This window comes from Saccoglossus kowalevskii, chromosome 11 (assembly GCF_978046115.1).
Source record: "Saccoglossus kowalevskii chromosome 11, keSacKowa6.1, whole genome shotgun sequence".
Taxonomy (NCBI): domain Eukaryota; kingdom Metazoa; phylum Hemichordata; class Enteropneusta; family Harrimaniidae; genus Saccoglossus; species Saccoglossus kowalevskii.
Window position 1 is genome coordinate 9,313,240 of NC_140651.1, and position 26,943 is coordinate 9,340,182.

The window sequence follows — 26,943 nt, forward strand, 5'->3', positions numbered from 1 at the left end:
ATAACCACGCCTTAGATTTGTGAGTGCGATTTTAGTGAAAACCATAATGATAACAGCGAGTATTCAGCTGGGCAAAATCTTTTCCAATGATGATAGTATTTGCGTGATTGCATATTCGACTAAATTGTTCAGACATTAAATTGAAAAGTATATTTCATCTCGTCATACTTCATGACATGACATTTTTTTCCGTGAAACTTGTTTTTTACATTGGTTTCCATGGCGAAATTATTTATTCATGTCTTAAACCACAGGCCCTCAACTGTGCTTGAACTCGGAATGGAAGAGTATTGTTATTGATATGAATTCCAACATTTTGAGTTTGCAATGTGATAATAGTTTTCTTTAGTGCGTAATAGGAATTTATCTCCCATAATTCATTGCACATATCCCAGTAACATGGTGCAGAATTTGAAACTCAAACTCCCTTAATATTATGATGGTACCGTTGACTACTTGATTTAAACATTTTTTTCCAACTGTTTTGACTATATGATAGCACACTGTTTTATGGGCGTGTATGGATAGTAGTTATGATATTGTAGTAGTGCTGCACCATCATGGTACGCCCTCTTTCTATAAATAAAAACAAACAAAGTAAATAAAATTTGCACGTTGAGGGAACTGTTATCAAAAGCATACCATCAGATAAAACTTGCGATCGACAGTTTTAGTGACTCGCACGCTCTGTCGGCCATGCCGATTCGATTGTGGTATTCTATATATTTTATTATATTAATTTGTAATATTTTAAACTGAATAGAAATACGTGAAGGTACATTATTATATAGCGGCAAACAGTTATCTAAATACCCACAATGCACAACGATTCTGTGATAATGAGCAGTTCCGATTACAATATACATTTGACAAAGTACATACACCTACTCGATTTCTCGCGATTAACATACATTCTATAGCTAGTACAAGCAATTAAAATCTGTTACAAGAAAATGAAGACAAAATAATGGTACAGCCTGAAGGTACAGGCAACGTCGCGGCATCTCTATACTGAATTCGACCGTTACAATAAGAGGAGACAGTGCGAATGGGGTTTGTTGTCAATCATCCTACACCAAACTAAATATTTACAATATAGATAACTCTGTGCATAGTTAATCCTTTCCCACTATCACGTGACTAGTCATGTGAGATGCAAATTCCACCAAATTTAATCATTGTAGTATGTTTTCACTCAGTATATTTCCAACGTAACGTTTGGGTTTATTTTGATGTAAGTGACAGACAGGCCGATCTGCATCAGCAATTTCAATCGGAGTAGAACATAGAAAAATCCACCGATGTTACCGAATTTTTACATAAAGCACAAAATTGTACTATAACGGGACTTATTATTGGTAATCCATAGTTTGGAATGCACTAGTATCACAACACACAATCTTGGTGGATTACAAACGTAACAGCTGCGATAAACCAATATTGTAATCCAACATGTCCGTCAATAAGCTAGAAATTTCCTACAATTCAACAATAGGCTAGAAATTACCCACAATTCAGTCGTGCGCTGTAAATTGATAGATGTGTGTACAAACAGTGCTTTCATTATAAATCCCAATACTGAACCCAAAATTAAGGCATAAAGTCGGATAAATCATGCAACACCAGCTCGCAAATGGTGTTTCTGGTCACGGATGAACTGGCTCTAAAATTCCGTAACGTTGAATGTCTTGCAATACTAAACGTGTCGTTTTGAAAGCAATTCATGTGTTCATTCAGAATAACCATGGAAGGTACTGGAATAACCCGGGCCATTCTGACTAGCCGCGGTGAGGCCCACAAAGGCCGGGACGGTTACACTCAATATACCAGTTTGGGCGAGTTTCCGAACACTCGACCTGCACTATCATATTCCTATAAAACCACTGAACATGCAAAACAAGACGACTCAACGTTCTCCGAAAACTAAACACTCAAACCGGGAAGGTTTTAGACTAGCTGACCACTCATGAAACTAATGGATTATTAAACAATGTCCGAAAACTTGTATATGGAGTGTAAGCAAATATTGGAACCACAGGCGACGCGTGGCGAAGTACCAGCATGACATATATCTCAAATATTGTGGGATGGTTTGCGTTTGATACAACCCAGTCGTGAGCATGCAATGAACACAGCCTCGTTCACGGCCCAATAAATTGTTATTTTCTTCCCAATGCACGCAGCCAAGTCTCGAGAGATGAGACATGATGCTAGATAGAAAAAACGTTCACGTCATGTTTGCAATGAGTTGTGCATTTTGTTAAGGCAGTGGTACCATTATTCCTGTCGACAGGGCAATTTCCATTCATGAGGTAAATTTTAATAAATGGTTATCGTCTGCTGCATATCATAGTAACGTTCTTCTGTACGACAACGTTGGTGGCGCTATCCACTGCGCTTTAAAAAGTGTCAAGTATAACTAGTAGGATAATCTCCGTAAGGCGTCGTATCTGCGTCGTTTTCATGGGTATATATTGTACTTGACGTTGATCCCCTTGCCAACGGAGCGTTCAAAATAATTGCACACGTAGCAAAAGTATAAATGATAACGTATAACCATAGCAACATACGGTCCAGCACCACTGCCACATAACGCCACTCATCGGTAAGCTGAAATAAAAAATGAAATGTATATTTAGCAATGAATAATTAACTCCGAATTATATTGATACAAGAAATTCACTTCAACCGCAATTATCATGAATATTTATAAAATAAGAGTTAATTTTGCCATTCATCGTCCTAATTGCCGATCGTAATGTTTGTTTACTGGGTTTGACCGTGACGACGGAGCCGCCCGGGAACTACCTAAAGGGTGGTCAGGCGATACGTCAGTCCAGGGACTAGACGCGACTAGGCGTTATTTATCAGTCTATACATTTTCCAAAACACGTCTAGATTTCAGATATATTGTTGTCACTTCCGGGCATCACATTCAGGATGTACGGTAAGCATGCGAAGTCTGTAAATCTGAATAGTTTAATAAGATCTTAGTTGAAAACACTGTATCACACTGTATTTGTATGCGCAGGTGTGTGACAAGATGCACTGAAAAGAAGAAGAAGAAGATGAAGAAGGTTCTTACAAGAAATGGACTGTAAACAAATTCTCTCTCAAAAGTAGAAAAATAGCCTCGGGTGTAGCGTAATGGGAACGTTGTGTTTCTGTTTTACAGCGATTTGAATATTTCGTTAGGTCCGATATATAAAAGGAGATTTTGCATGATGAGCTGCCAATTTACAAAATAACTTTCGTCTTATCTCGTGACGGTTCCTGTGTATCTAGTTACACACACGACACACCGTGTATAGCATATGAGGTCACCATGACAACTTGGAAATCTTATCAGGTATACCAAAATGTATAGAAAGTTTTTTTGTTTGAAATAATTATATATGATATACAAATAGCGCTACCAGAAATGTAAATTGGTGTTACCTGATTCTTAACCATGTAGAGTTGGTTAGTCAACAAAGTGACAGTGTCAACTGTGAGTAGGACAACTTGCCACCTTGCCAGGGTAAAGTTTGTCATTCACTGCATATCGCCCTGAGTCCAAGGTAAGTAAGAACATTGGCCTCCCTGTCCAATCAGTGAGTGACTCAAAAACTAATGATACAGACCAAGTAGGGATAATGAACTTGAACATAAAAGATCTGAACTGCGTCATTCTTGTAGAGGCTTCTACCCAAGCTAACTATGAAAATGGTGTTGGTATTGATGTTTTCACTGGGAATGGTGTTTTCCTAATCACATTAGCAACATGGTACAGAAAATCAACTAGAAAAGATGGGTTTGATGTTGTATACACCACTTTAGGTAACACTTCATGTTGTTCAGGTTATAGACTAATTTAGATCTATCTGAGCGACTTCAAATTGCCTCCGAGGTTTTGTCTGAAAAAAACCAAAACCATCATGGCTTGCAGTCACGATGGAGGAACAGCTCTGGGCTTGCGAGCCGGCTCCTCTTCATCTCGATAGTCTGATGCGTAAAGAATGTGATTTTCCAGCTGTGTGACAGTGCATATCAGCACTAATGCACTTCAACAAAGGTGTTTGGTCACAAACAAGTGGTATCATGGCAAATAGACTGATAAATGGTTCTAAAATAGCATCCTAGAGATCCTGGTTAGGATATGTCTCTGGGATTCTACAATGGTGCACACCAATATTGAAGTGTTAAGGAGTAGAAAAGCAGTCAATGTGCCCTTCTGTTGATGGGTCAGCTATGTTTTCGATTTTTCTAAATCTAATGGAGAAAAATATCCATTTCTAATTGATGTTCGGCGTGTGGATCTGGTCGGTGTTATAGACCCTGTCGCTATTTTTTTCATCAAATGTTTCCCCCACCATGACACCAATGGGTCTATTTTAATCCATTTGGTTGGCTTGGCTTGAGAAGTTACTTGAAATGAATAATCCAAACTCTCGCCAGTTTTCTTTTGTTTGATGATGAAAACGCCGACCATTCATGTATTGATACACCTCATATAAATCAAGGCAAGAAGTTAGACTACTACAGTCTGATAATAGACCATTTTCCGTTCACTGCGAGAATCACGCGTTATGCGTGAAATCGAACGTAAAAACAGGACAAACAAAGGTCATAGCGTCGTAGTCGCGTCATCATCGCGTGTGATTCGACAAACGCGAAAGTATTTCGGGGACGTTTCCATGCTTAATAATGTGCTGTCCACATTTGATGATAGACAATTTCGATTAAGTAAGGGTATTCGGAAGCAATATTCCTCTGTCGAAGATCGGCCGGTCAATGTAAGCTGCGAAATAAAGAAATTCTAGTTCAAAATCAAATCGTTCGATTTTTGCGGCTGACGTTCGACGCGCGTCTTTCATGCATCTCGCGAGATCTCGCAATTGTACGGAAAAATCACCTATTGGTAAACGCCAATGGTGCTGCATGAAGACCTTTGAATTGATATGCCAACCCTTTGAACACAAACCTTAACAAACGTCGATTGTGGTTGGGCATTCTTCAAATCTAGTACAGCCATAAGATTGTTTGGGCAGATACACTATATATTGAACTGCGATGTAACCATCTTGAATAAGTACAATTTGATGTGTTGATTGAGCGGGGACAGGTTCATGACTGCCCGTGTGTTTTCTGAATCACGTTGGATATGTGCATTAAATTGGTCCTGGCACAGAATATTTACCTTGAGACATTATACAAATGCACGAGTAATTGTTGGACAAATATCAATCGACCAGTCAGGGACGAGAATTCATCAGATATTCTAATGCTCGCACTTTTATCAGTGTTCATATTTGACTTACTGAACCATCGCTCTCTGTTGTTATTATACGAGTTATTCTCAACCCCTGGACTGGGTAGTTCTAGATGCATATTTTTAGTAGACTGAATGCAGAGTATCCCATTGCGTAGAGGATTGCAGCTTTAATTTTGTCATCAGAGCAGTGTGCACAGAAATAAATTTGTGACAATAAAATGTATGCTGTAACGTGTTTTACATTTAAAAAAGTCCAAGTCACATTGCCAGCCTTAAATAAAGTGTTTGCACTGCAGTATAGACATATGAACATCATCAGTGATGGGTAACATAGCAAATACAATAACGATGGGGAACCGCTTCTGGTATAAGACCAGATGGGAAATAATGCAAATCCAAGAGTTGAAGTAGTTAAAAAAAGTGAGGTCACATAGTGATTTGGGAGCCAGCTCTCTCGAATTATGGTCCTTGAAATGAGTGTGTGAGGCAGGGACTACTGAACATTCATAAAGTCCTTAGTAATGGGTGATTGCAATAGTTCTGGCTAGGGGTCATAGTCATATGGGTCTTATAGTGATTATACTTCAATTGTACACATGGTGACCAGAAAAGGTCGGCGAAGGGAGTGTGGCCTTCAAAGTGTCAGAATGTGAACCTGGGGCACCCTCGGCAACAGTAGCAGGCACGGGCAACTCTGCACAGTACTAATATTAGGGTCTGTGCTATAAGACTGAAAACATCTCACATAGCTTACAATTGTTTCCCAGAAGTTGTCCCTATTGCTTTCACCCGTGCTTCCATACATCCTTCAGTATTATCAAATACACTGCAGCGCTGTAACGCTAGAGGGCGCGACTTAATTGGAGTACAACTGCGCAATCAGAGCCGTGGCAACCAGAACTAACGACGAATAGCAAAAATAAACCCGCAAGTACTGGCAGTTCGGCATCTGTCCATAACCTGACAATGCCCGTTGGGAATGCACTTGTCAGTAATTGCCCAACGTTTTGATCATGACCTTCCGTGATCTTTCTCGAATTAAGCCAGAATAAACTGCCTTGAAAGCTCATGTGAGGGACATACAAATTAGTATTTTCCGCCGCCTACAATATTCATGGTAGGTCCCTACAGATAGTATTCTTCTAATATTGATTAAGCATGCCTATATTTTACACTACTGTTTGCGTCTGAGGAGATGCTTATACAGATTGAGTTACTGTTATCCCACAGTGGTGTTACAGATGGTAATTGATTTGTGTGATAATCATTCGTGAATAAAACGATGATAAATTGAAAACTATATCATCAAATAGATTGCACTAATTACTGGTCCAACCCCATAAATGTGATTTACTGTCAGTTGGCATGGTTACTATCGTCACTTTGTTCATCTATTTTTTTTTATTTAACAGCATGCTACATAAATTGGATATCGGTCAATATATACGGTGAATGTATTCGCGTATTTGACCTTCAAATTGGTAGGTTAAATACGCCGATCTGATTGGAAGTGCTTCTAAAATATGCATCCAATCAGAGTTGGCCTAACACATTGCGATGGATATAAAACAAAATGGCAGGAAGTCGAATTGCCAAAGAGGGCGCACTTAAATGCACATTCCATGAATAGAATCTGTCAATGGGTAGCAGTGAAGCGGACCATGGTTATCGAAAATGACCAGATAACGGTAAATGGTTAGACGGACTATAGGCCTTTAAAGATTCAGTATATATCTTAACAAATCAATGACGTCGCCATTTCATATTCAATAAAAATTGCCTAATTTGGCTACCCATAAGTGATTTACCAGAAACCTCACGTATTAAGAAATAAAATAAGTTACCTGCTCATGTAATGCCCAGGAATATACAAAGAAACTGACTCAAATCAAAGCGGGGGAGTCGTCACCTAGCATGCGCCAGATAGACATAGCGTGTCATTGTTTACAAACATTCAGCGTCTACCGTCGTTCAGCGTCTGTTGTTATCGTCGCTTGGAACTCAATTCCCGCGCGTGCGCAGGTGACGATCCTCCCGCTTTAATTATTAACCATATCATAACCATGACCACCAGTGTTGTCTAAGTTATAACAAATATTCATGCAAAAAATATGATCTGTGTTCATAATAGTCTCGTTCCCGGAACGTTTTTTTTTTTTAGAGTCCGTGTAGACATGGGCAAGTGTCAATTTAAACTTTTAAATTGAGTGTTTCTGGAATACTGTAGAAATCTTTGTGATGTTCATTTCCAGAGTTTGAAATGGACGACGTAGATAGTACTGGTGAGTACTTGATTACTCATCGGTGGATGCAAAATATTTAAAAATACGTTAGCATTGTCGTCCATTGAAATATATTTCGTGGTTTGATACCTAAACATCTATTTGAAGTGATTAATAATAAGAGTGCAGTTGAAGTATTCGCCTCGTCCAAGTCTCTTATATGATTAAAGTAGAAGCAACTAACAAGTGGGTGTTACTAAGACAACTCTTCTTACCTTATTATCTGCATCTTCTTTTTTAAGATGCTCTGAGATGAACTTCGTACTTTCCGCCATGTTCGTCATTTCCTTCCTCAACGACGCAATGTGATTCGGGCTGTGATTGCCCCCTCCTCCAACCTCGTTCGGATACTTTTCTTTCATCGCAGTTCTCCGCGCTCGCGAGAACAGTTTTGAAAAAGATGACTGAGCCGATGATCGTCTTTTGAAACCTTTGTGACGTGGTTTGTTGATGCAGATGAAACGAGGAAGGAACTCGATGAAGATGCTGCGGACCCACAAGGGCATATCGTGCGTCACGGACAGACGATGGTGGATACTCAAGACCAGAACTGTGAAACCTGTTCCCATGACAACCATCGTAGCGTTAAACAACAGGTATTGGTCGATCAGAGCGACATTGGCTGACGTGGGAGGGACGATTTCGGCAACCATGAGTTTAAAGATCATCATAGCGAGGAAAATCGATATAGAGAGTGTGACTTTCTCACCACTGTCCGGGGGCAACGCGAATGTGAGTATGGTTAAACCAGACAATAACACACTGGGAGCGATTAGGTTAATAATATAGAAAAGTGGTTTCCGGCGTAAAATTAACGTGTGGAATAAATATACGTAAAATGTATCAACTGCCTGCTCGGTGAATTCCTCGACAGGACTGGCGATCAGATCCCATTCGCCGTCTTGCCAGTAGTCTTCCCACGAATTCTCCGTTTTCTTGACAATGGTATACATTCGGGACAGGAAAACCCTCCTCGCCTCGTAGTCTCGTATGGTGAAGGCGATTAAGCACTTCTGTTCATCGAATGGAAAGTAACGGACATTGATACGACACGACGTCGTTAACACACATGGCGCGTTCCAAAACACCATCCCGCTGGAGATTACTAATACATTCTGCTCACCTTTCAGTTCGTACTCGCCGTCCGCACTACAACAACAAAAACATAATAAAATCTATGTCAAGTACGACGTTGCGGGTGGGATGATAGGGAGAGTGTGCTGATGCTTGTTTACCGACTATGCCACTCAAAACGCAACTGCCGTCACGCGGCGTACGTTAAATAGACAATGCGTTTTTGCACGCGGTGTACATAATATACTATATACTAACTATACGTAAATACAACCTTGCAGCGTTGACAAAATACGGTCCGCTAGCGATTATATTCTTATAAGCTAATATATTTATCATGTTTGTATTTTGTTTATTTGTCGAGAAATACCGAATAAATCATAATATGAGTTATTAAATATGTGTTACTCTTGAAGTAAATAAACAATTTATTTTAATATGTCTGAAAATATTTACGTAACACATCAGAGAGATTTCTAGATCAACTTTGCCACTATCTTCCTATTAATGCTGTAACGTCACGAATGATCCATCGCACGGTGTAATGTGAACTACGCCATTGTCTCTAAAGGAAAACGTGCTATTTAAGAAGAGACGGCACCTGAGACTCGTTTCAATATGAGACAATCAATATGAAATGAATATGACTCAAGGTATTCCACGGAGATACGTCAATAGATTAGAATCCTTTATATATCGAAAGATCGGAAACCATCATACTAGATTTTTTTCTCTTTTATTTTTTTTTTTATTTTTACAAAAGTAAAAATCCCCTAAGCTTTCCCATTAGTATTGTCTGTCTATATGAAAGAGATGAGACACCAGTACCTCCAAACCTCTACTCCTTTCCAGACAGGGAAAATGCGAAAATGGAAGAGCATCCATCGCATAAATCAAATAAAAGTAATCACAATATGAATCGAATCTTCAGTGAGTGTATTGAATGTGGGCGCTTGACTTTACTAAGTCGATTTCGTTTATTATTATATTTTCTTCGTTCCATTGGTGTTTTTTCTTGTCTTATTACGCTGTAATTTAACTATTTTTTTTGACGGTCATGTTCCTTGGGGTATGTATGTGTGCGTCGAATCTAATAAAATGATATAATCTGTGATGTCAGTACACTGTATTTGTTCGTTTTGCATATACTGGAAGAGTACGAGTACTACAAATTCAAAGCACGTGCGGAGGTGCGCAAACCATTGGTACATTAAACGAATACTATTTTATGCGCAACAACAATCATTTTAGTAGGCACAGCTTACACACTTTGAACTAATAGTTTCGGGCATTTTTTTAAGTGATTCCCTGGGACTAGTTATTTTGAATTATGAACCTTATTTGCACGCATTTTGACAACAATTCAATTGAAAATGGTCACATAAGTAATGTTTCAAAAGGTCATTGTTTCCATGGAAACAAGTTGAGTATTTGTACATATATTTGTGTATGTGTGTAGCTCATGCAAATTACAAAAAAATTGTAATGCATTAAAATGATCCTCATTTTTACTGCGCCACATCATGATCCAGTGCGGCAAAAATTAACATGTAATACATTTACATTTCAATTTGAAATAATTAATTATATTATATCAGAGGTACATTACTTTGGGGTTTGTAACTACGGTGACATGATACCAAGATCCCGTCACAATCTCGCTCTCGCATAAGCGTTCCAAGTCAGAAAAAATGCGAATGCGCATGCCTGAGGTAACTAGGATACTGGGATGTCCAGGTGGATCAAAATAGCTGCCCACGATATGACGGATTACGATAACTATATTTTCTGTAAATTTTCGATGTATTACATTTTTCACTATGACAGTGACAAGAAAAAGTTTATTTTTTTCATTACAAACCTTGAACATTGATACGCGTCATGTCAGAATGTCGTAGCCTCAGTCTCGCTATCTGCGAGAAGAGACTTGAATGGGATCTTGACATGATGTCACCATACAGTACTATACGAGTTGCAAACCCCAAGTAATGTACCTCTGATTATATATATTAGTTAAAGAAATCACGTGACATGTGGCGTATCGTAATCAATCAAATTTATATAGCGCCAGTATCCAATACGACGTATTATTCAGAAGCGCTGTACAATTAGTTTTGGAGTTTTGAGACTCTTTCTAAAGGTATCTATTGTAGGTTTCTGACGCAATTCTTTTGGTAAAGTATTCCATAAGCGTGGAGCTGCTCGGGAAAATGCTCGCCCACCATATGATGCAAGTCTGAAGTTGGGAGTATGCAAAAAGCATTTAGCTGAAGAGCACATGGCAATAACCAATGGTATAACCAGTATATTTACCTGTTTATAAGCGATAACTTTGGGTACCATATTTTGTCAAGTGGTAATACAAGTTCTCGAATACCTCCATAATCTTTGGGATTCCAGGCTAATCGATAATCGTCCCATAACTGAAAAAGAAATTTTAAAATACTTAGATTATTAGCCTTTGATCTTGAATCGAGGTAAGCATGATTATCTCGCATTTTGCGAGCCCCACGTGAGAACAACAAAGTACACATATTATTCACAGTGAATAATCAAGAACGCCGCGCTGACGTATTTACTGACAAATGCCGAGATTATTGCTCATGTTTCAAATTAAATGTGTATCAAAATTTGTAATCTTTTAATCGCGTAGGTTTAATGAAACTCGTTTTTTTATTTAACGTTTCGTTAAACATGATTTCTATGAGATGTAATGGATTGAGAACGCGACTTTTCTCATTTACAATTATAGACCATTTGCGGGTTTTACTATCACGTGGTATTTTGTTCGAGTACTAGTACATCACCAAAATCGGCAATTTGTTTTAAACCTCGTTAGCTAATTATAATGCATAGATTGATTCAGTAAATTATCAGTAATGAAACTACACAGGCAGTACACGTGTAGTTTCAATCTATTTGAGAAAACATTTAAAATACAAACAAAAAATTATTAAAGAAGTTAATTAGTATGCAAACTAGCTAATTAATATGGACTAATTACAAACTATGGTTTCACAATCAACTAAACACCATGACACAGTACAGGTACATAATTTCAAGCCAACCAAGAAAAATATTATACTACCAAGGATGTATAAAGATAAGGGTATGCAAGCGTGTGACATGAAATAAGGATCACACGCGAATTGAAGAAGTCACGCGAAATGGGATGTAGTCTTAAAATCGCAAGAGAACCCTGCATTTCTAGAAATCCTGATTAATATTAGTGAGTTCGTGAAAGAAATGATTTGTGTTCATCTCAGATCATTTTTTTCAGTTGTAGCGTCGGTGCTTATTCGGAAATCGCGTGATACATGCGTTTTTGAATGCGGCGATAATCTCGCTCATTTATGTTTACGCAATCGAACATTTCCCATCACCTACTGCGTTCTGTGACACCATTGGTTAGAACTACGTTCGAAATGCACGGAATGGGATGGCTTTCAAACACACGCAAAGTGCGAGAGTTTGCTTCTCGTACGATCTTGATAAAGATACACCATGAACATTTTAAAACTAAAAAATTATTATGCTAATTGTCTAATCACACGCGGATTTGTACCAAAATCAAATCAGATTAGGTGATTGTGTTGTAGTCATTGTGTACTGAGTTTTATTCTTATCCCAGACATCTGTAAGTCATTAGCAAAAATGGGCAAAATGTATAACATTTAGATTCATAATTCAAAAACTAGTTTTTATTAGGTAATTAAAACAGCCAGTCACAAAAATCTGAAAATGCCTGTTAGACGCTAAAATTCTTAATTGATGTTGGCGTAAATGTTCTGTTGCACGAATCAAATTACTATAAGTGAATGTAAATTAAAGTTATCTACTGCCCAATTTGAAATGTGCATCACACTCTCTTATGTATAAATAATTACGTCGTGCACTTGATCGTTAATAAATACGGCTCCTGCAAGTTCATGCTGTTTTCAAGTCGATGTGAAAATCGTGAACGAATTATATAAACACCCGACAGAATAATAATGAATCTGAAAACGTCCGATTTCCCGTCCTTCACGGTTTGATTAGTCCTGAAGTAACAAATCCCGATGGAGCATCTATATCAGCACGAGGTCTGTGACATATTGCATGATTTAACAGCTTCGTGGATTCGTTTGTAAATATCAATTGTAATGTCACATTTCTCTAACTGCATTATCAATGTGTTATTTAGTATCCCCTGACACCATATTAAGTATGCATAGCGGTACCTTGAATATTTTAATGGATGATTACATTCAATAGATATTAGGATTTCTAATTGAACATGATGTTTTACGTATTCATCATTCACATTAGCATATACAGAATTTGTTTTCATCGAGATTGTCATTTTAGAATTCAGATTGGGTAACGCAATCTTGAGGGTTTACTAAGCTTCGTGACAAAAATTGTTAAATATGGGTATACAATAGGGAACAAAAAAAGACCCTAACAATATTGACATGCGCAAATTAAATTTTTAAGTTTCATTTCCGACTGGTTTCGAGACGAGACAGGTGCCAGAGACCACAGCAGTTTTTTTCGGTGATGTGAGTTTGTCTAAATATTTAGGGACACATTATGATCAAACCCCTTATCGAGTGGCGATGACAAATTGAAAAACAGGACTAGAGTCAATTAACTAAATTTTAAAACAAGTAAAGAAAAAAGTTGTTTATCAATTAAAATTTAAAAATCAAAATCAAAATAGAAAGCAGTATCATTACTGCTGACATTCAATGGTAAAATTGACTCGGCATATTACTGATAATCATAATAGATACAGATAGGCCACTGGCCCAAATACATACATCATATACAGACTACACAGCTGACGACGAGGACGCTTAACAAAAACATCATAGAAAATAAGTAACACTGGCAGCAAAACATTACTTATTTTTACATCATATTATTATATTTAAGCACTGTAATCAATTGAAGGGTTTAATGCCACAATATCAGATCGATGTGTCAGTGCAAAATATATAAATTTGAATAAGTTGACAATAATTATTGGGTTTTATAGCAGGGCGATGCATTTAACGGCTGACTGCTTTTAAATAAGAAACATAATGCGCCCTTAAAACAGAATAAATTGCACATGCCATAATAAAACGAACTCCGCCCCCAAAATCATGTAGCTACAAACAAGTGCATAATCTATTTTTTTCTGTTTTTACGTAACCGTCTTTCTGATTCTATTCGTGAATTGTGCACAAAAACCACTGATGAATCTACCTAATGCATTCGACCTACGCCACATTAAATGGTGGTGGTCGTCGCGCCGTTTCCTGTTCGATATGAAACTCATAGCGACACGCGTGTAAACTGCATTGAAATTCGCACACGCGCCGGCTGCGCGACGACCGCTGCCCTTTAAATTGCGCGAATAAACTATTCAAGTTTGAGTGCCCATTTTGCTATAAACAATTGGTGTAAAATTTTACAGATTTCATTTATTCTATGATTTTTATTTATAAATTTAGTTAGCTAATCGCTACATTTTATGTAAAATTATGAAACAATTAAGAAGATTTAGTATTTGGGAGAATTCATGTGTGATAAAAGGCCGTTTGTCGGTGAATCACTTCATTGTAAGCCAACAAAACATTAAAAACAGGAAACGAGTCTCTCGAAGGAGCAAAACACTTAATGTTTATTTAGTAAATGATCTCGAGTACTTAGGCGAAGAGGCAATTTACGTCACTGCAAACGAAACTAACAAGGCAATGTGTCGCACTTTCTCACGTATTCTGTTGCTTCCAACACTTTTTATATTAAAAGGGGGAACTGTGTATTGATTAGGTAAATATTTTATTAAATGAGTAATTGAAATACACGCTATTTTTTTATGAATTTCGTTGTGAAATAATTGTTGTGTTCTTTTAATGTAATTCTTGTATCAATCATCACTACAAATAAACTGCGCTTTGTGTTGTATTCTGCCGTGATATTCACTCTGAATTAAAGTGACGTCACAAATCAAATATAAATAATAAGTGCGTCGTATTATATAAAGTATTCAACACCGATTGGGTTTTAAACAAAACACTCACTGAAACATTTGTCAGGTTAATGTTTCATTTTATAAGCGTTAAGTGTAATCATGTTTGACCAATCTATTCTGTGGGTCATGTAATTTTCATTGAAACAATTATATTTGCCTCCAGCAACTGTCTTTCAGAAATTTCACCTTAATGTCCGAAACAAGTTTCATCTTCAAGTCTTTTTCATGTTTCAAACGCTATCTGTTTCTGATGTGTAAATGAATTCCATCTGCCCCGTGATTCAATCAGTCAGCATCGATGTCTAACATTGACCTAATGAGCCATGACGCAACTTGGAGGCCCCTATGTTGCATTCTATCTCTAACCGTTAAACGACCTTTCATTGGATCAGACTTTACAACAAGGTGTCTGAGAAAATTCCAATTCATGTCGATTTCCCAATCGTACAATTCAGCGGCGTCCTTGTTGATTGCAGTGTTTTTCCCTGCATGAGGCGTGCCGTGATTTGTTTGTTAAGCACCTTTTAATCTAATATGATCGGATCTAATAACGATATGTTGAATGAAAGAATACATGTATCAACTTGAAGGCAGTTTCGTGTAAATACGTAAAATAGCAGGACAATTATGGCGTCCAAATAATGTTGCGATCACTCGATTTAGCATTGGTTGTAGCATTTCAAAGAAAGATTAAGAAAACGTCGTTTTCCTCTAAATTGTACTTCATATAATAAAAGAAGCGTACGTCTCTATTTCATGTACAGCATACAATATAATTCAGTCAGAAATAAAAATTAAGTATAATTTATTTATGCAAATTTAATAACGATGTATGATCATATTTATGATACCGACCCTTGGAGACACTATTAAAGTGATGTGTTTATGTACAATGATAGCTGTGGCACGAATACGATGAGCGTTATACTTTGAATAATATTGTTATTGATGGGCTAGGCTGGGTCATTAGTGAAATGAAGTCGTCGAGAACTCTCGACTCTCTTTGTACAGCCGGTCGGCAAATATAAGAATAGTGTAGTTCGAGTGACTGCGGTAGTTCAATATGCAAGTGCATTTGCAGATGTTTCTCTGACGTACGCTACGTTATTTATTTATTTATTTATTTATTTATTTATTTATTTATTTATTTATTTATTTATTTATTTATTTATTTATTTATTTATTTATTTATTTGTTTGTTTGTTTGTTTGTTTGTTTATTTATTTGTTTATTTATTTATTTATTTATTTATTTATTTATTTGTTTGTTTGTTTGTTTGTTTATTTATTTATTTATTTATTTATTTATTTATTTGTTTGTTTGTTTGTTTGTTTATTTATTTGTTTGTTTGTTTATTTATTTGTTTGTTTGTTTGTTTGTTTGTTTATTTATTTGTTTGTTTATTTGTTTGTTTGTTTGTTTGTTTATTTATTTATTTATTTATTTATTTGTTTATTTATTTATTTATTTATTTATTTATTTATTTATTTATTTATTTATTTATTTATTTATTTGTTTGTGCCCATATGTAACTACTATGGCAAGATGAAATGGAACGCGCATGTTCATTGAATCACGCTAATTCCAACTAGTGCTTCTTCAAACGTGCCGCTTCAGTTGTGGCATATTTACCCGCACATTTTCCCAACCTATTAGCCCAATTAAATGAGTATATGTTCGATCTCATAAGTTCAACTGATAATAATTGGGGCGACAGTGAAAAGGATACTTCCTACTTTTGCGAGTTCGATAATTATTACATAGACCTATTTATGCGTAATTAGTATCGTTGTGTTCCTTCACTTTTACATTCTAAAATATCACGTCACCTTTGCTTTGATCATCTCCGAAAACTGTGTGATACCATGGTGATACCAAATCAGTGTTTACATGGCACACTGGTCGGGTTTCAATTAGCAGACACAAAAACAACTAAAACTGAGCATGATTCCGGCGTACACTTATGGCTGATTTCAGAAATAGGTGTGAAGGGGGTCTGAGGATTTTGAGGGAATATTCGATAAGAATTATATCCTGGCAGGGGTATGTAAAAAAAATGGCAGTAGGATTTGTAAGTGAAAATATTTTTATTACAATGAGCTTTGAATAGTGTTTTTGTATGATTAATCTCCTGCCATTGCAAGAATGAATCCTGTATTACATGTTTGCGAAGATACAAACTTTCTTGAGTGTATGCAGAGTACACATTTTGTTTGGGCATGTGGGTGTGTGCTGTTGCCTGAATTGGACCCTTCATTAGGTGTTCTATAACACACCGTACCCCGTGACAGTACTCGTACTCGGACCTGCAAAAGAGAATATACATAACAAACAAACACACACACCATTCATTTTTCTGTAATGAACACTACATTTATACTTTTACTTCATCAAATAACTTTTCATAAAACATTTGCATTTTACAAGAAAAACTGATGACAGATCATCTTAAGTTACTCTCAATACGTGTAATATTACACCAACGCTAGCCTTGACCAATTATTACGAGCATAGTTGCTATGGTAATTGTAATAAAACACAATTATAAAATAATATTAGTATAATATTGTTATGTTTGGACGGTGATTATACTGTTGTATGCATGCTATCTCAGCTTTAACTTTTAAATACATAAATACATTACAAATAAATAAATGAATGTAATAACAAAAATAAATAAAAGAGACAACAGTTTTTGTGGGTCATAATAGATGAGATGAATTTCCAATGTATGATGGACTGACTTTACTAACGCTGATCCTAGTATGGGAGTGAGTGACCATGATGTAAAGTTCAGATGTGCTGGGTCAGTCTGGTTTACTATATAAGAATGCATTGGTACAAGGTGGACTCTGGGAGGAATGCAGACGAAATGGAAAACAGTGCAATAGGTGATGCTATGGTAGATGATGCAACTTTAGAATGGGAAGATTACTCTATGTTTCATGATGCACAGATCGAAAAACTATTAGGAACACATTAGGAACGAGTGTCAACGTACTAGTACTGTGCAAAATGCATAGACAAATGCAGGAGAGGTCTTAGGTGCACATATAGACGCCAAACTTGCACTAAAGAGAAGCTTCATTAACATATATTTGAAATCATATTCCAAAGCCAAAACATATAGATATAGGTAGTCTATTACCGGTGACCACTATTGTCAATTTATTAAGGATTATCTTACATATAATTGATTATGAATGGTTGTGCAAAAGAACTTTCTCCTAGAACCTGGGACTCCTGTTTAAGGGAATGGACAAGTCCAGTTATGTTGCGTATTCCGCGTCCAATGTCACTTCTATGCAATCTGGATGTTTTGACAGCTCCCCCACAAGAGAACACGGGAATGAGAGACCACTAGATGATTTTCAACTGAGTGCTCAACTAAAATGCCACTTTCATGATGGAACAGTATCCGGCAAGAACACACAAAGACATAATGAACTGCCTGAGCATCTTTGTGTTGCGGCAAATATACTAGTAGAGGCAGTTGTTCATCTGGAACAACAAAAGTTGTTTGCTGAGTTGTGATCGAGAGACAGACTCAGAGAAAGAAAAAAAATATTTTACAGTTACATTCTGGTGATATTTCCAAGCTTAGCGTTAGCCAGATATCTCCAGAAATATAACATATATATTGTTACTATTGTTACTATAGATAAGTGGAAGAAAGACAAAATAGGGCTGTCATACGTCATTACTATCAGGATAAAAACAAATATTAATGTTAGTCATTTTTCAAGTGACAGTGATGATGAAAAGGTGACCATTACAGTGATTCTGATATTGTCGAACCGAAAGACGAAATTGATCAAGTGGAAGTTGAACAATGTGTGTATACACGATCGGGGATAAAAACGGCAACACGGAAAACAAAGGTAAACAAAAATCATCTATAGTCAGCAGATCATCGCAGTTCAAGGTTACCATTAATAGTGGTGACAGTAAATCGGATACTGTACGAGAACTAAAAGATACCACGTGGAGGAAACGTTTAAACATTAACTTTTTACAAATATGGTTTTACGAATAGCCATTGTGTTCATTGTATAAATTTTCTTGGAGTCTCCAAAATCTAGAGTAGTGCGTTATATTGCATTGCATATTCTATTTTGTTATATCTGTAATGCTATAGAACCCTCTTCAAAAACAATTTCTAGATACATGGCTAGCGGGGATAATTAATGCATTTCAGCTATTATTTGTTTGGGTGGGGGTTCCTCCGATCTCGCACTGTGACACTTGTTTGCGAAAGTAACCTGAGGTAGATACATAGCGGTAGTCCTAAATATTAGTTACCCTTCGATGTTGATGATTTTTTGCCGTACTTACATTTACGACTTCTTCCAAGCATGAAATACAGCGACTTTCACCGTCTCAAATTTGAAATACTTACCAAAATGTGATTTTTTTTTAATCAAAATGGCATCACAGCTAAATATAGGTAAATACATCTTTAAATCTTTGGCAAAATACATTAAATTTGCGATTACATTCCTGTGTGCATAATCACAATTTATAATCATGGGACACTTTTTTTTATCCCCCATTAATTGAGAATAATAGAAATGCCAAGGAAATACAGCCTTATACGTGCGTATATACGTGTAACTCTTAAAATAAATAAGCGGTGAATTTTTACAAATGTTCGCCCTCTAACGGCGTATACCGCGTAGCAACGCGTAGCGCGCCGGAAAATTGTGTGTTTTCGGACAGTAGGGATGTTTTCTTCAGTTGTTTTACGCTGTTATTATAGTTTACTTAAAGCGGGGGAGTCGTCACCTGCGCATGCGTCAGATGGCCATAGTGTGTAATTGTTTACAAACAAGCGTCTACCCATGAGCCTTTGCGTTTTAGCGTGTGTTGTTATCGTCGCTTGGGGCTCAGTTCCCACGCGTGAGCAGGTGACGACCCTCCCGCTTTAAGTAAACTTAAGTTGCTCAAATTTTGGGTCTAATACAAACGGCCAAGAGACTGGACACAAAACACGACGCACTGGGATGACGTCAGCAAGGTATATATATACCTTAATGTCAATTCATGAATATTGTGCGTATAGCCACAGACACATAAATTGTTAATAATAATAATAATAATAATAATAATAATAATCACTCACCTGTTCAAGACGAACTCTGGTTTTCATGATCTGATTTTTCTCGTCCTTGAACAAAATCAAGATAATACATTTTATCAAAATAATATGACAAATAAAAATTATGATACACTATTTGATTACCTGACAAAATTTAAATTCATATGTGAAAATTCAAAAATAAACATATTCAACGTGAAGTTCAGTTTATTAAATAATTAATGTGTAGTCTGGGTGTTCATTGAGTGGGAAAACATTGCGTAGTCGACTGTACACGGACATCTTGCATTTATGTATAATTCACGGGTTTCCATATGGTAGTTAAAAGATTGTTTTCTTCACCTCCAACCCCAACCTTCAAATCAATGACGTAATTTAAAAAATTAAAGCCATGTGAATTCCAGACACATCGCTCATGGGAAAGTGCGTAATCCCATGTTTCATCTAAATACGTATTTCACATTCAGTCAGTGTACACACAGTGTAATGCAGAAATTAGTTTTTGATATATCGGATTATTAAATCGTGGTTTTTTTTACCTATACGTAGTGTTCGTTGATTTATGTGAATGACACCGTGATGGAAAGTACTATTAGAAATTAGAAGAGTGTACTTGTAACGTACGAAGACAAATATATTCAATCACCGTGCATATGTCACTATGTCCGATCAGAAATGTAAACACGTTGTATTCAACGCTATTGAATGATTTAAGTGTATTTGTAAAGCGCTTTGGGAACATGCTGACACGGGCTGTTCACTTTAGTCGTGTCGGATTAATCCTTTGAACTGTGAGGTCAAATCTTTCATAAAAGAAACTATATATAATTTCTACATTTAAAAAAAATATTGGGCCATTTGACCCCCAAAAAATGGTAGAATAAAAAATAAATAAAGTTGCATACTGTGAATTTGGAAATGACGAAGCTAAACGGATTCATTATGTTTTGTTGTAAATAATCATGTTTCATTTGCATATCTGACTCGAACATAATGTATTAAGTAATATTCGTCACTTGAACTTACCCAGTTAGTATTGTACGTAATAAAGGAAGTTTAAGAATTACTATGATTACTGTGTTACGCGTAATAGGTCAGTTATGTGCGTGCTAAAGTACGATCTTTACTATATTACCATATTCATGACATGTGTTGCGTGTAATCCCAGTAAGTAATGAACAGTATCATAGTAATGCCTGACTTACTGTAATTATTATCATACCATTTTCACGTCCTGCGTCACGTGTAATGACAGATCGTAATGTATTGCATCATTCTAATATTTATGTAATTTACATCTTATCACATTCGTGACATATGTTACGTGTAATCCAAGTAAGTAATGAACAGTGTCATTGTAATGCCTTAATTACTGTAATTATTATTCCACCATATTCACGTCCTGTGTCACGTGTAATGTCAGATCGTAATGTATTGCATCATTCTAATACTTATGTAATTTACATCTTATCACATTCGTGACATATGTTACGTGTAATCCAAGTAAGTAATGAACAGTATCATTGTAATGCCTTAATTACTGTAATTATTATTCCACCATATTCACGTTCTGTGTCACGTGTAATGCCAGATCGTAATGTATTGCATCATTCTAATACTTATGTAATTTACATCTTATCACATTCGTGACATATGTTACGTGTAATCCCATTAAGTAATGCACAGTATCATTGTAATGCCTTAATTACTGTAATTATTATTTTAACATATTGATGGCATGTGTTACGTGTAATCACAAGTCGTAATAAACAGCATTATTCTAAGACCTGAAATAATGTAATTACCATCTTATCATATTTGTGTCATATGTTAGTAATGCACAGTATTGGTGTAATGCCTGAAGTAATGTAATTATTATCTTAAAATATTCGCGATACGTATAATCATAGTCAGTAATAAACAATATCATTGTAATATCTCAAGTAATGTAATTGTTATCATAATCATTAGCATTATTATCATTCGAATCTCTAAAACTATTATTATTATTTTCTTACCATATTCATGACCTGGGTCATATGTAAACCCAGTGCGAAGTTCACAGTACTGTTATAGTTGATTGCAGGTCGCGCCAGTTTGTTGTATCTGTTTTCAGCAAACAGATCTGATAATAACTTGTCATCTGCTGGTTTCCGTTGATCTAAATGTGCAATGCAACATCCTGGAACGAAGAAGCATAAGTTCTATGCGTATAACTATAATGTTATGGTAGTATTTAATGAGGGAATGTGGATGAAAAAAATGTTTTATCATGTTTCGACATTTTTGTTTGATATTGAATCTTAATTAAATTAATTAAATTTATCGTAAACTTAGCAGTATTTAATAGGTGAAATGCTGGAAACGTGAGTTTGTAATTACGCTGTACGTGTTTATTTTGATTTGACGTTGTATTTCCCATTGTACTCGGTGTTATTTGCTTACTTTACTTTCTATGTCAGCAGCTACTATGAGTTTACAATTATTTCTCAGTACTTATTCACTGTTCTAATGCTACATCATTTCTTTCATCACCAAAGTACAGCTAGATCTGAAGGCCTTTGTCGCAATGTCTGACTACGCTGTGTGGCGCGGATCGACGTGGGCGGGTTTCATATGATGCTCTCTGTAAATAATAAGTTCGGTTTTAAGCATCATTTTTTGGAGGATGCCCGGTGGCCGAGAGGAAGACGTGCCGTGACGAGAGACTAGGCGATTAGGTGCCGTACGCGATCGCCGTTTCGAGACACCCACGATCTAGTGTCATGATAGTACTTTGTTTTGACGTAGTATTTACCATGCCGTTTTTTCGGTGTTATTTACTTGCTTTACATTCTACTAGTATGTCAGCAGTTTATTGTATTACTTGTATGTATATGAACATCCCGTTTTTCGCTGAACGATGACTGCTATGTTTCTGCATTACATTACATTACATTACATTACATTACATTACATTACATTACATTACAATATTATATTATACATGTAGTATGTTATTGTACATATGTCACCTTAACGCCGTACGTTACAGCGTGCCGTAACTTTGCGGTATTTTACGGGGAATTTTCATCCTACCAAATTAGGAAATGTGAATTCCAAATGTGGAATGATTACGCTCGTAATCATTAATAATAATGAATAAAAACTAACATGGCTGCCACCAGAGTTTGACCTAATTCAACACAAAGAAGTTCGCTGATTCTGTTCTAAACACTTTGGATTTCGGCATTCCCATGGTGTATCCTTGGAAGGAAAAGATGTATAATAATAAGGTTATTACGAGAATACCTCAAAGTATGCACTCAGACAGTACGCCGCGCGTCGAGCGACGAGCAGATTCTCCAGCTGCACTCTCTTCGTGTACATACTTTAAGGTATCCTCGTAATAAGCTCATATTATATTAATTAGATACAGGTTTATTGAGCTAATTTACCTGATTTTAATATATTTTCTAAATTTAATTAAACTGGGTCAAACCAATACTTGCCATGTGTCAGAGGAGAGTTGTTTAATCGATGTTAATTTGACTTAATTTTCGTTTATTTAGGATATTCTCAAAATTTCTCACACTGCCCCAGGCTTCAATAGTACACAGCTCATTAAAAAACACACGGGAGTACTTTTTAAGTGTTTATCAAGCCTATTCAGAATGCGATTGGTCGTTTATCGAGACACATGCGTTTCCCTGCAGTAATATTTCAGCAATTCAATGTTATGTGACTTTGTAAGGTAATTTGTTTGTCTCGCAAACATCGCAGTCGACAGCAGGACACCGAATTCAACAACAACATCTTCATAGCCGTGTTTTTAGTTTTACGGGTATAAACGATTTGTTCAAACCTTTGGGTATTGAATTTGTTAGATAAACATGTTGAAATTATACACTAGGTTGTGATTTACTGTTTACTGGAAACATTGTTTTTGTTTTCAACCGTGAAATATGCCGGTAAATACGCATGCATTTTTAATTAATAGTACGTACCATTAATTCAGTATCACCGCTGGTGTATTGCCTCAGACAAATACTTATGTTGGAAAAAAACGCATGTAACAATATATAATACCGAACAACGTGAAATAACATTAAAATATCCGTTTAATTTTTAAAAATCGATCATTTTCATTTACGTTCTTGGTTGCCAAGATTGAGAGTGTTTCATTCCATTGTTAATTAATCAACCAGGTAGATTTCCCAATGTTCGGATACTTTAATTATATAACGTACTGACTTAATTTAGGTATATATCACGATGGAATAGGCAAATTAAATACTTTTATTTTTAAATTGGTTGAAATAATATGAGATTATTACGAGGATACCTCAAAGTATGCACGAAGGCAGTACAGCGGAAGTATCGACGGACGCGCAAGCGCCGTACTGCCTGAGTGCATCTTTTTCTTCCAAGGATACATCATGGGAATGCCTATATCCGAAAAGTTTAGAACAGAATCAGCAAACTTGTTTGTGTAGCAGCCACGTTTGTTTTTATTTATTAGGGGACTCTTACGCACCGCGTAATCATTCCGTATTTGGAATTTGCATTTCTTAATATGATAGGATGAAATACCCCATGAAATACCGCAAAATTACTGCACGCTGTAACGTATGGCGTTACGGTGACAGATGTATAATAATAAATTCTACTTCAAGATAATCATCTCTGTTCTTTCATATCCCGAGTAGTATTACGAGCCTTGGACGATACTATTCGTTGTTTGGTTGATTAACAGCAAATATTCTGAGATATTTACCCTAAACGTCATGCATTTATGAAGGATTAGTTTGTGGGAAAACAACCCTAATTCTGGTTTTCAGAATCGATAACGTTCTGGTGTTGTATTGCTACAGCATAAATCACAATTTCTTGAACCTTGTCAGATAAGAGATATAAACATAATATCATAAGAAAGTACTTGACCTAATCTGTTGAAATGGCGTAACGACACGTGTTGCGATCACGAGTCATATGTCGTCTCATTTGTCATTATGATGGAAATCATGATTGGTTAAAAATGCCAAATATAGCACGTATTGCCTATTTCTTTGATGTAAAGAGAGGTGCGTAATGGATGACGTCATCAGATCGATAATACTCGACCAAAAACATAGCTATTTAAGTTTTTACTATTCGAAGAACAGGATTTAAAAATTAGAATAGAATAACCGGAAAACATGTTTATTATTAAAACATAGCCGAAATTGTGCTGCCCAATGTCGCCATGTTTATTATTTTCAATCTAAGTAAACTTCAACAAGCGAGAGAAAAAAAAAACATTTCGAAATCGACTAGAATAGTGTTAGATGCACTATGGGTGAAAACAAATAATTTTAATACTGCCATCTCATATTTCATGTTAATGAATAAATTTGATTATGATATATCATATTGTAAAAAAAAAACGTTGTTCGTGTAGCACGGACCTGAGTATTTGTTCCGTGAAACAATGACACGTCACTTCTACGCATGTGCACTGATTGTTTTGGAGCACCCAATAACAATCACTGCGCATGCGTAGTAGTGTTTTTCATTTGTCATCAAAAGAATACAATGTGCTGTGAAAACACTTCATGTTTTTGTTTTTTTATAAATTATTTAGTTGTACCTTATTATTGTATTATTATATTATAAATATAATACTAACTTATATAATATTGTGTATACGTTTTTTAAATATGAATGTACAGTACGTAGGATAGAAGAAAATACAGGAAATTTGGTTGATTTGGTTGAGGGTGAGTGTCCGGGAATATATATATATATAATGAGATCACATGACAAACCCGAATGATATGGTTATTTTCACCAGCTGAGACAGGTTAGATAATTCTCACGTGCCCGTTTCTCGTGAAATAACGTTTCATTGATATCCGCTTCGCACGGTGCCGATAACAAGTCCGTCAGTATTATTCGGATCTATATCGGTAGTCAACGCGAATCTCCAGGGGTGAACGGCGTTGATTACAGAATCGAATTATCAGAAACGGTGGCTCGAGTTTGTCGGCGAATAGTTGATGATCTCCGATTTAGATGCATGAGTATAAATAAAACATGAGTATAAATACTAGATATGTCGCAGATGCAGTATACGATCGGTGATATATTATAGTAAATCTTTTAACGATAAAAAGATATCTGGCAAATGAAAGATATTTATTCGACTGTGTCTTGCGAGTTCACGGCATTATATTACTCGTAAGCATACAATGGTGTGTGTGTTGACCGATTACGCTGCATACGTGTTTAAGGAGCTAAATCTGTATCACTGCAAAGATGGGTGTATGATACTACAGCGTATATTTTTGTAAAAAAAATAATACACACCTGAAAGAACGAAAACTGTGGTGTACAGATTGTACCAATGAAAGGAACTCTTCTGGTCCATTCTGAGCGGGAATTCCTTCTGTCTGTCACAATGAGCCGAATCGTTGATGTGACACGCAGACGACATACATCGGAGTCGGTACAATCCGCGAAATTACTTTTGCTTCACTGCCGCCTGCGTGCCACGCTGACGACACCCATCGGAGTTGACGCAATCAGTAGAAACAATGAATTGGTTTTTTGGCGTGAAACACAGGCGAAGACACACCGGGATATTAAAAATATTGGCGCAATATTAAACAGAATGACTTTTACTCCCGGACTTCGCTGCCCTTCTGTATGTCACACTGCAGTTGTCGCACTCAACGGAACCACTGTTTACCTATTTGTTGTGTGTCACGCAGCTGACACAGACCGGAGTTAGCGTAATTAACCGAATCCCTTTATAGCGATCCCAAGTGAGCAAAGTGTTAAACCGTGAAGATAACAAATTGTTATTCTCGTTAATTAGAGTCATGTGTGTCGACCTGTAGGCAAATAGAACATTTAAGTGTGAATCAGGATTGTTCCTATAAAATCCGCTGTGCATGGTTAAAGGGCGGTAGTCATCGTGCCGCGTCCTGTTCGATATGGCACTCATAGCGACGTATAGAGAGTAGCGTGTTATTCTCCACACAAATCGCGCGCGTGCTCTGCGACGTATTTTACACGTCGCGAGGGGACCCATATCAAACACGACGCGGTGCGACGACTGCGGTGCTTTAAATACAAAAAAATGTAAAATTACGTAATTTTTTTACTTTGCAATATAGTAAAAATGTGTATTTGGGGGCATACTAAAATTAATACGAATGATATGTCAAAATCTGGAATGGATCTTTGAAGATAATTACATCTATATAATTTC

The 26,943-nt window shown here is 36.4% G+C and overlaps 1 protein-coding gene across 1 annotated transcript; it reads right to left on the bottom strand.

The window, feature by feature from the left end:
• Positions 1 to 708: 708 nt before the first annotated feature.
• LOC100372162 (neuronal acetylcholine receptor subunit beta-4-like) lies at positions 709 to 26,411 on the bottom strand. The gene is made up of 6 exons (XM_085505727.1): positions 26,037 to 26,411; positions 21,728 to 21,891; positions 19,734 to 19,778; positions 10,924 to 11,033; positions 7,752 to 8,685; positions 709 to 2,610 (listed from the first exon to the last, which is right to left on the bottom strand). The coding sequence occupies exons 1-6, from the start codon at positions 26,161 to 26,163 to the stop codon at positions 2,410 to 2,412; spliced, it is 1,581 nt and encodes a 526-aa protein (XP_085361853.1). The 5' UTR covers positions 26,164 to 26,411; the 3' UTR covers positions 709 to 2,409.
• Between the last annotated feature and the right edge of the window lie 532 nt (positions 26,412 to 26,943).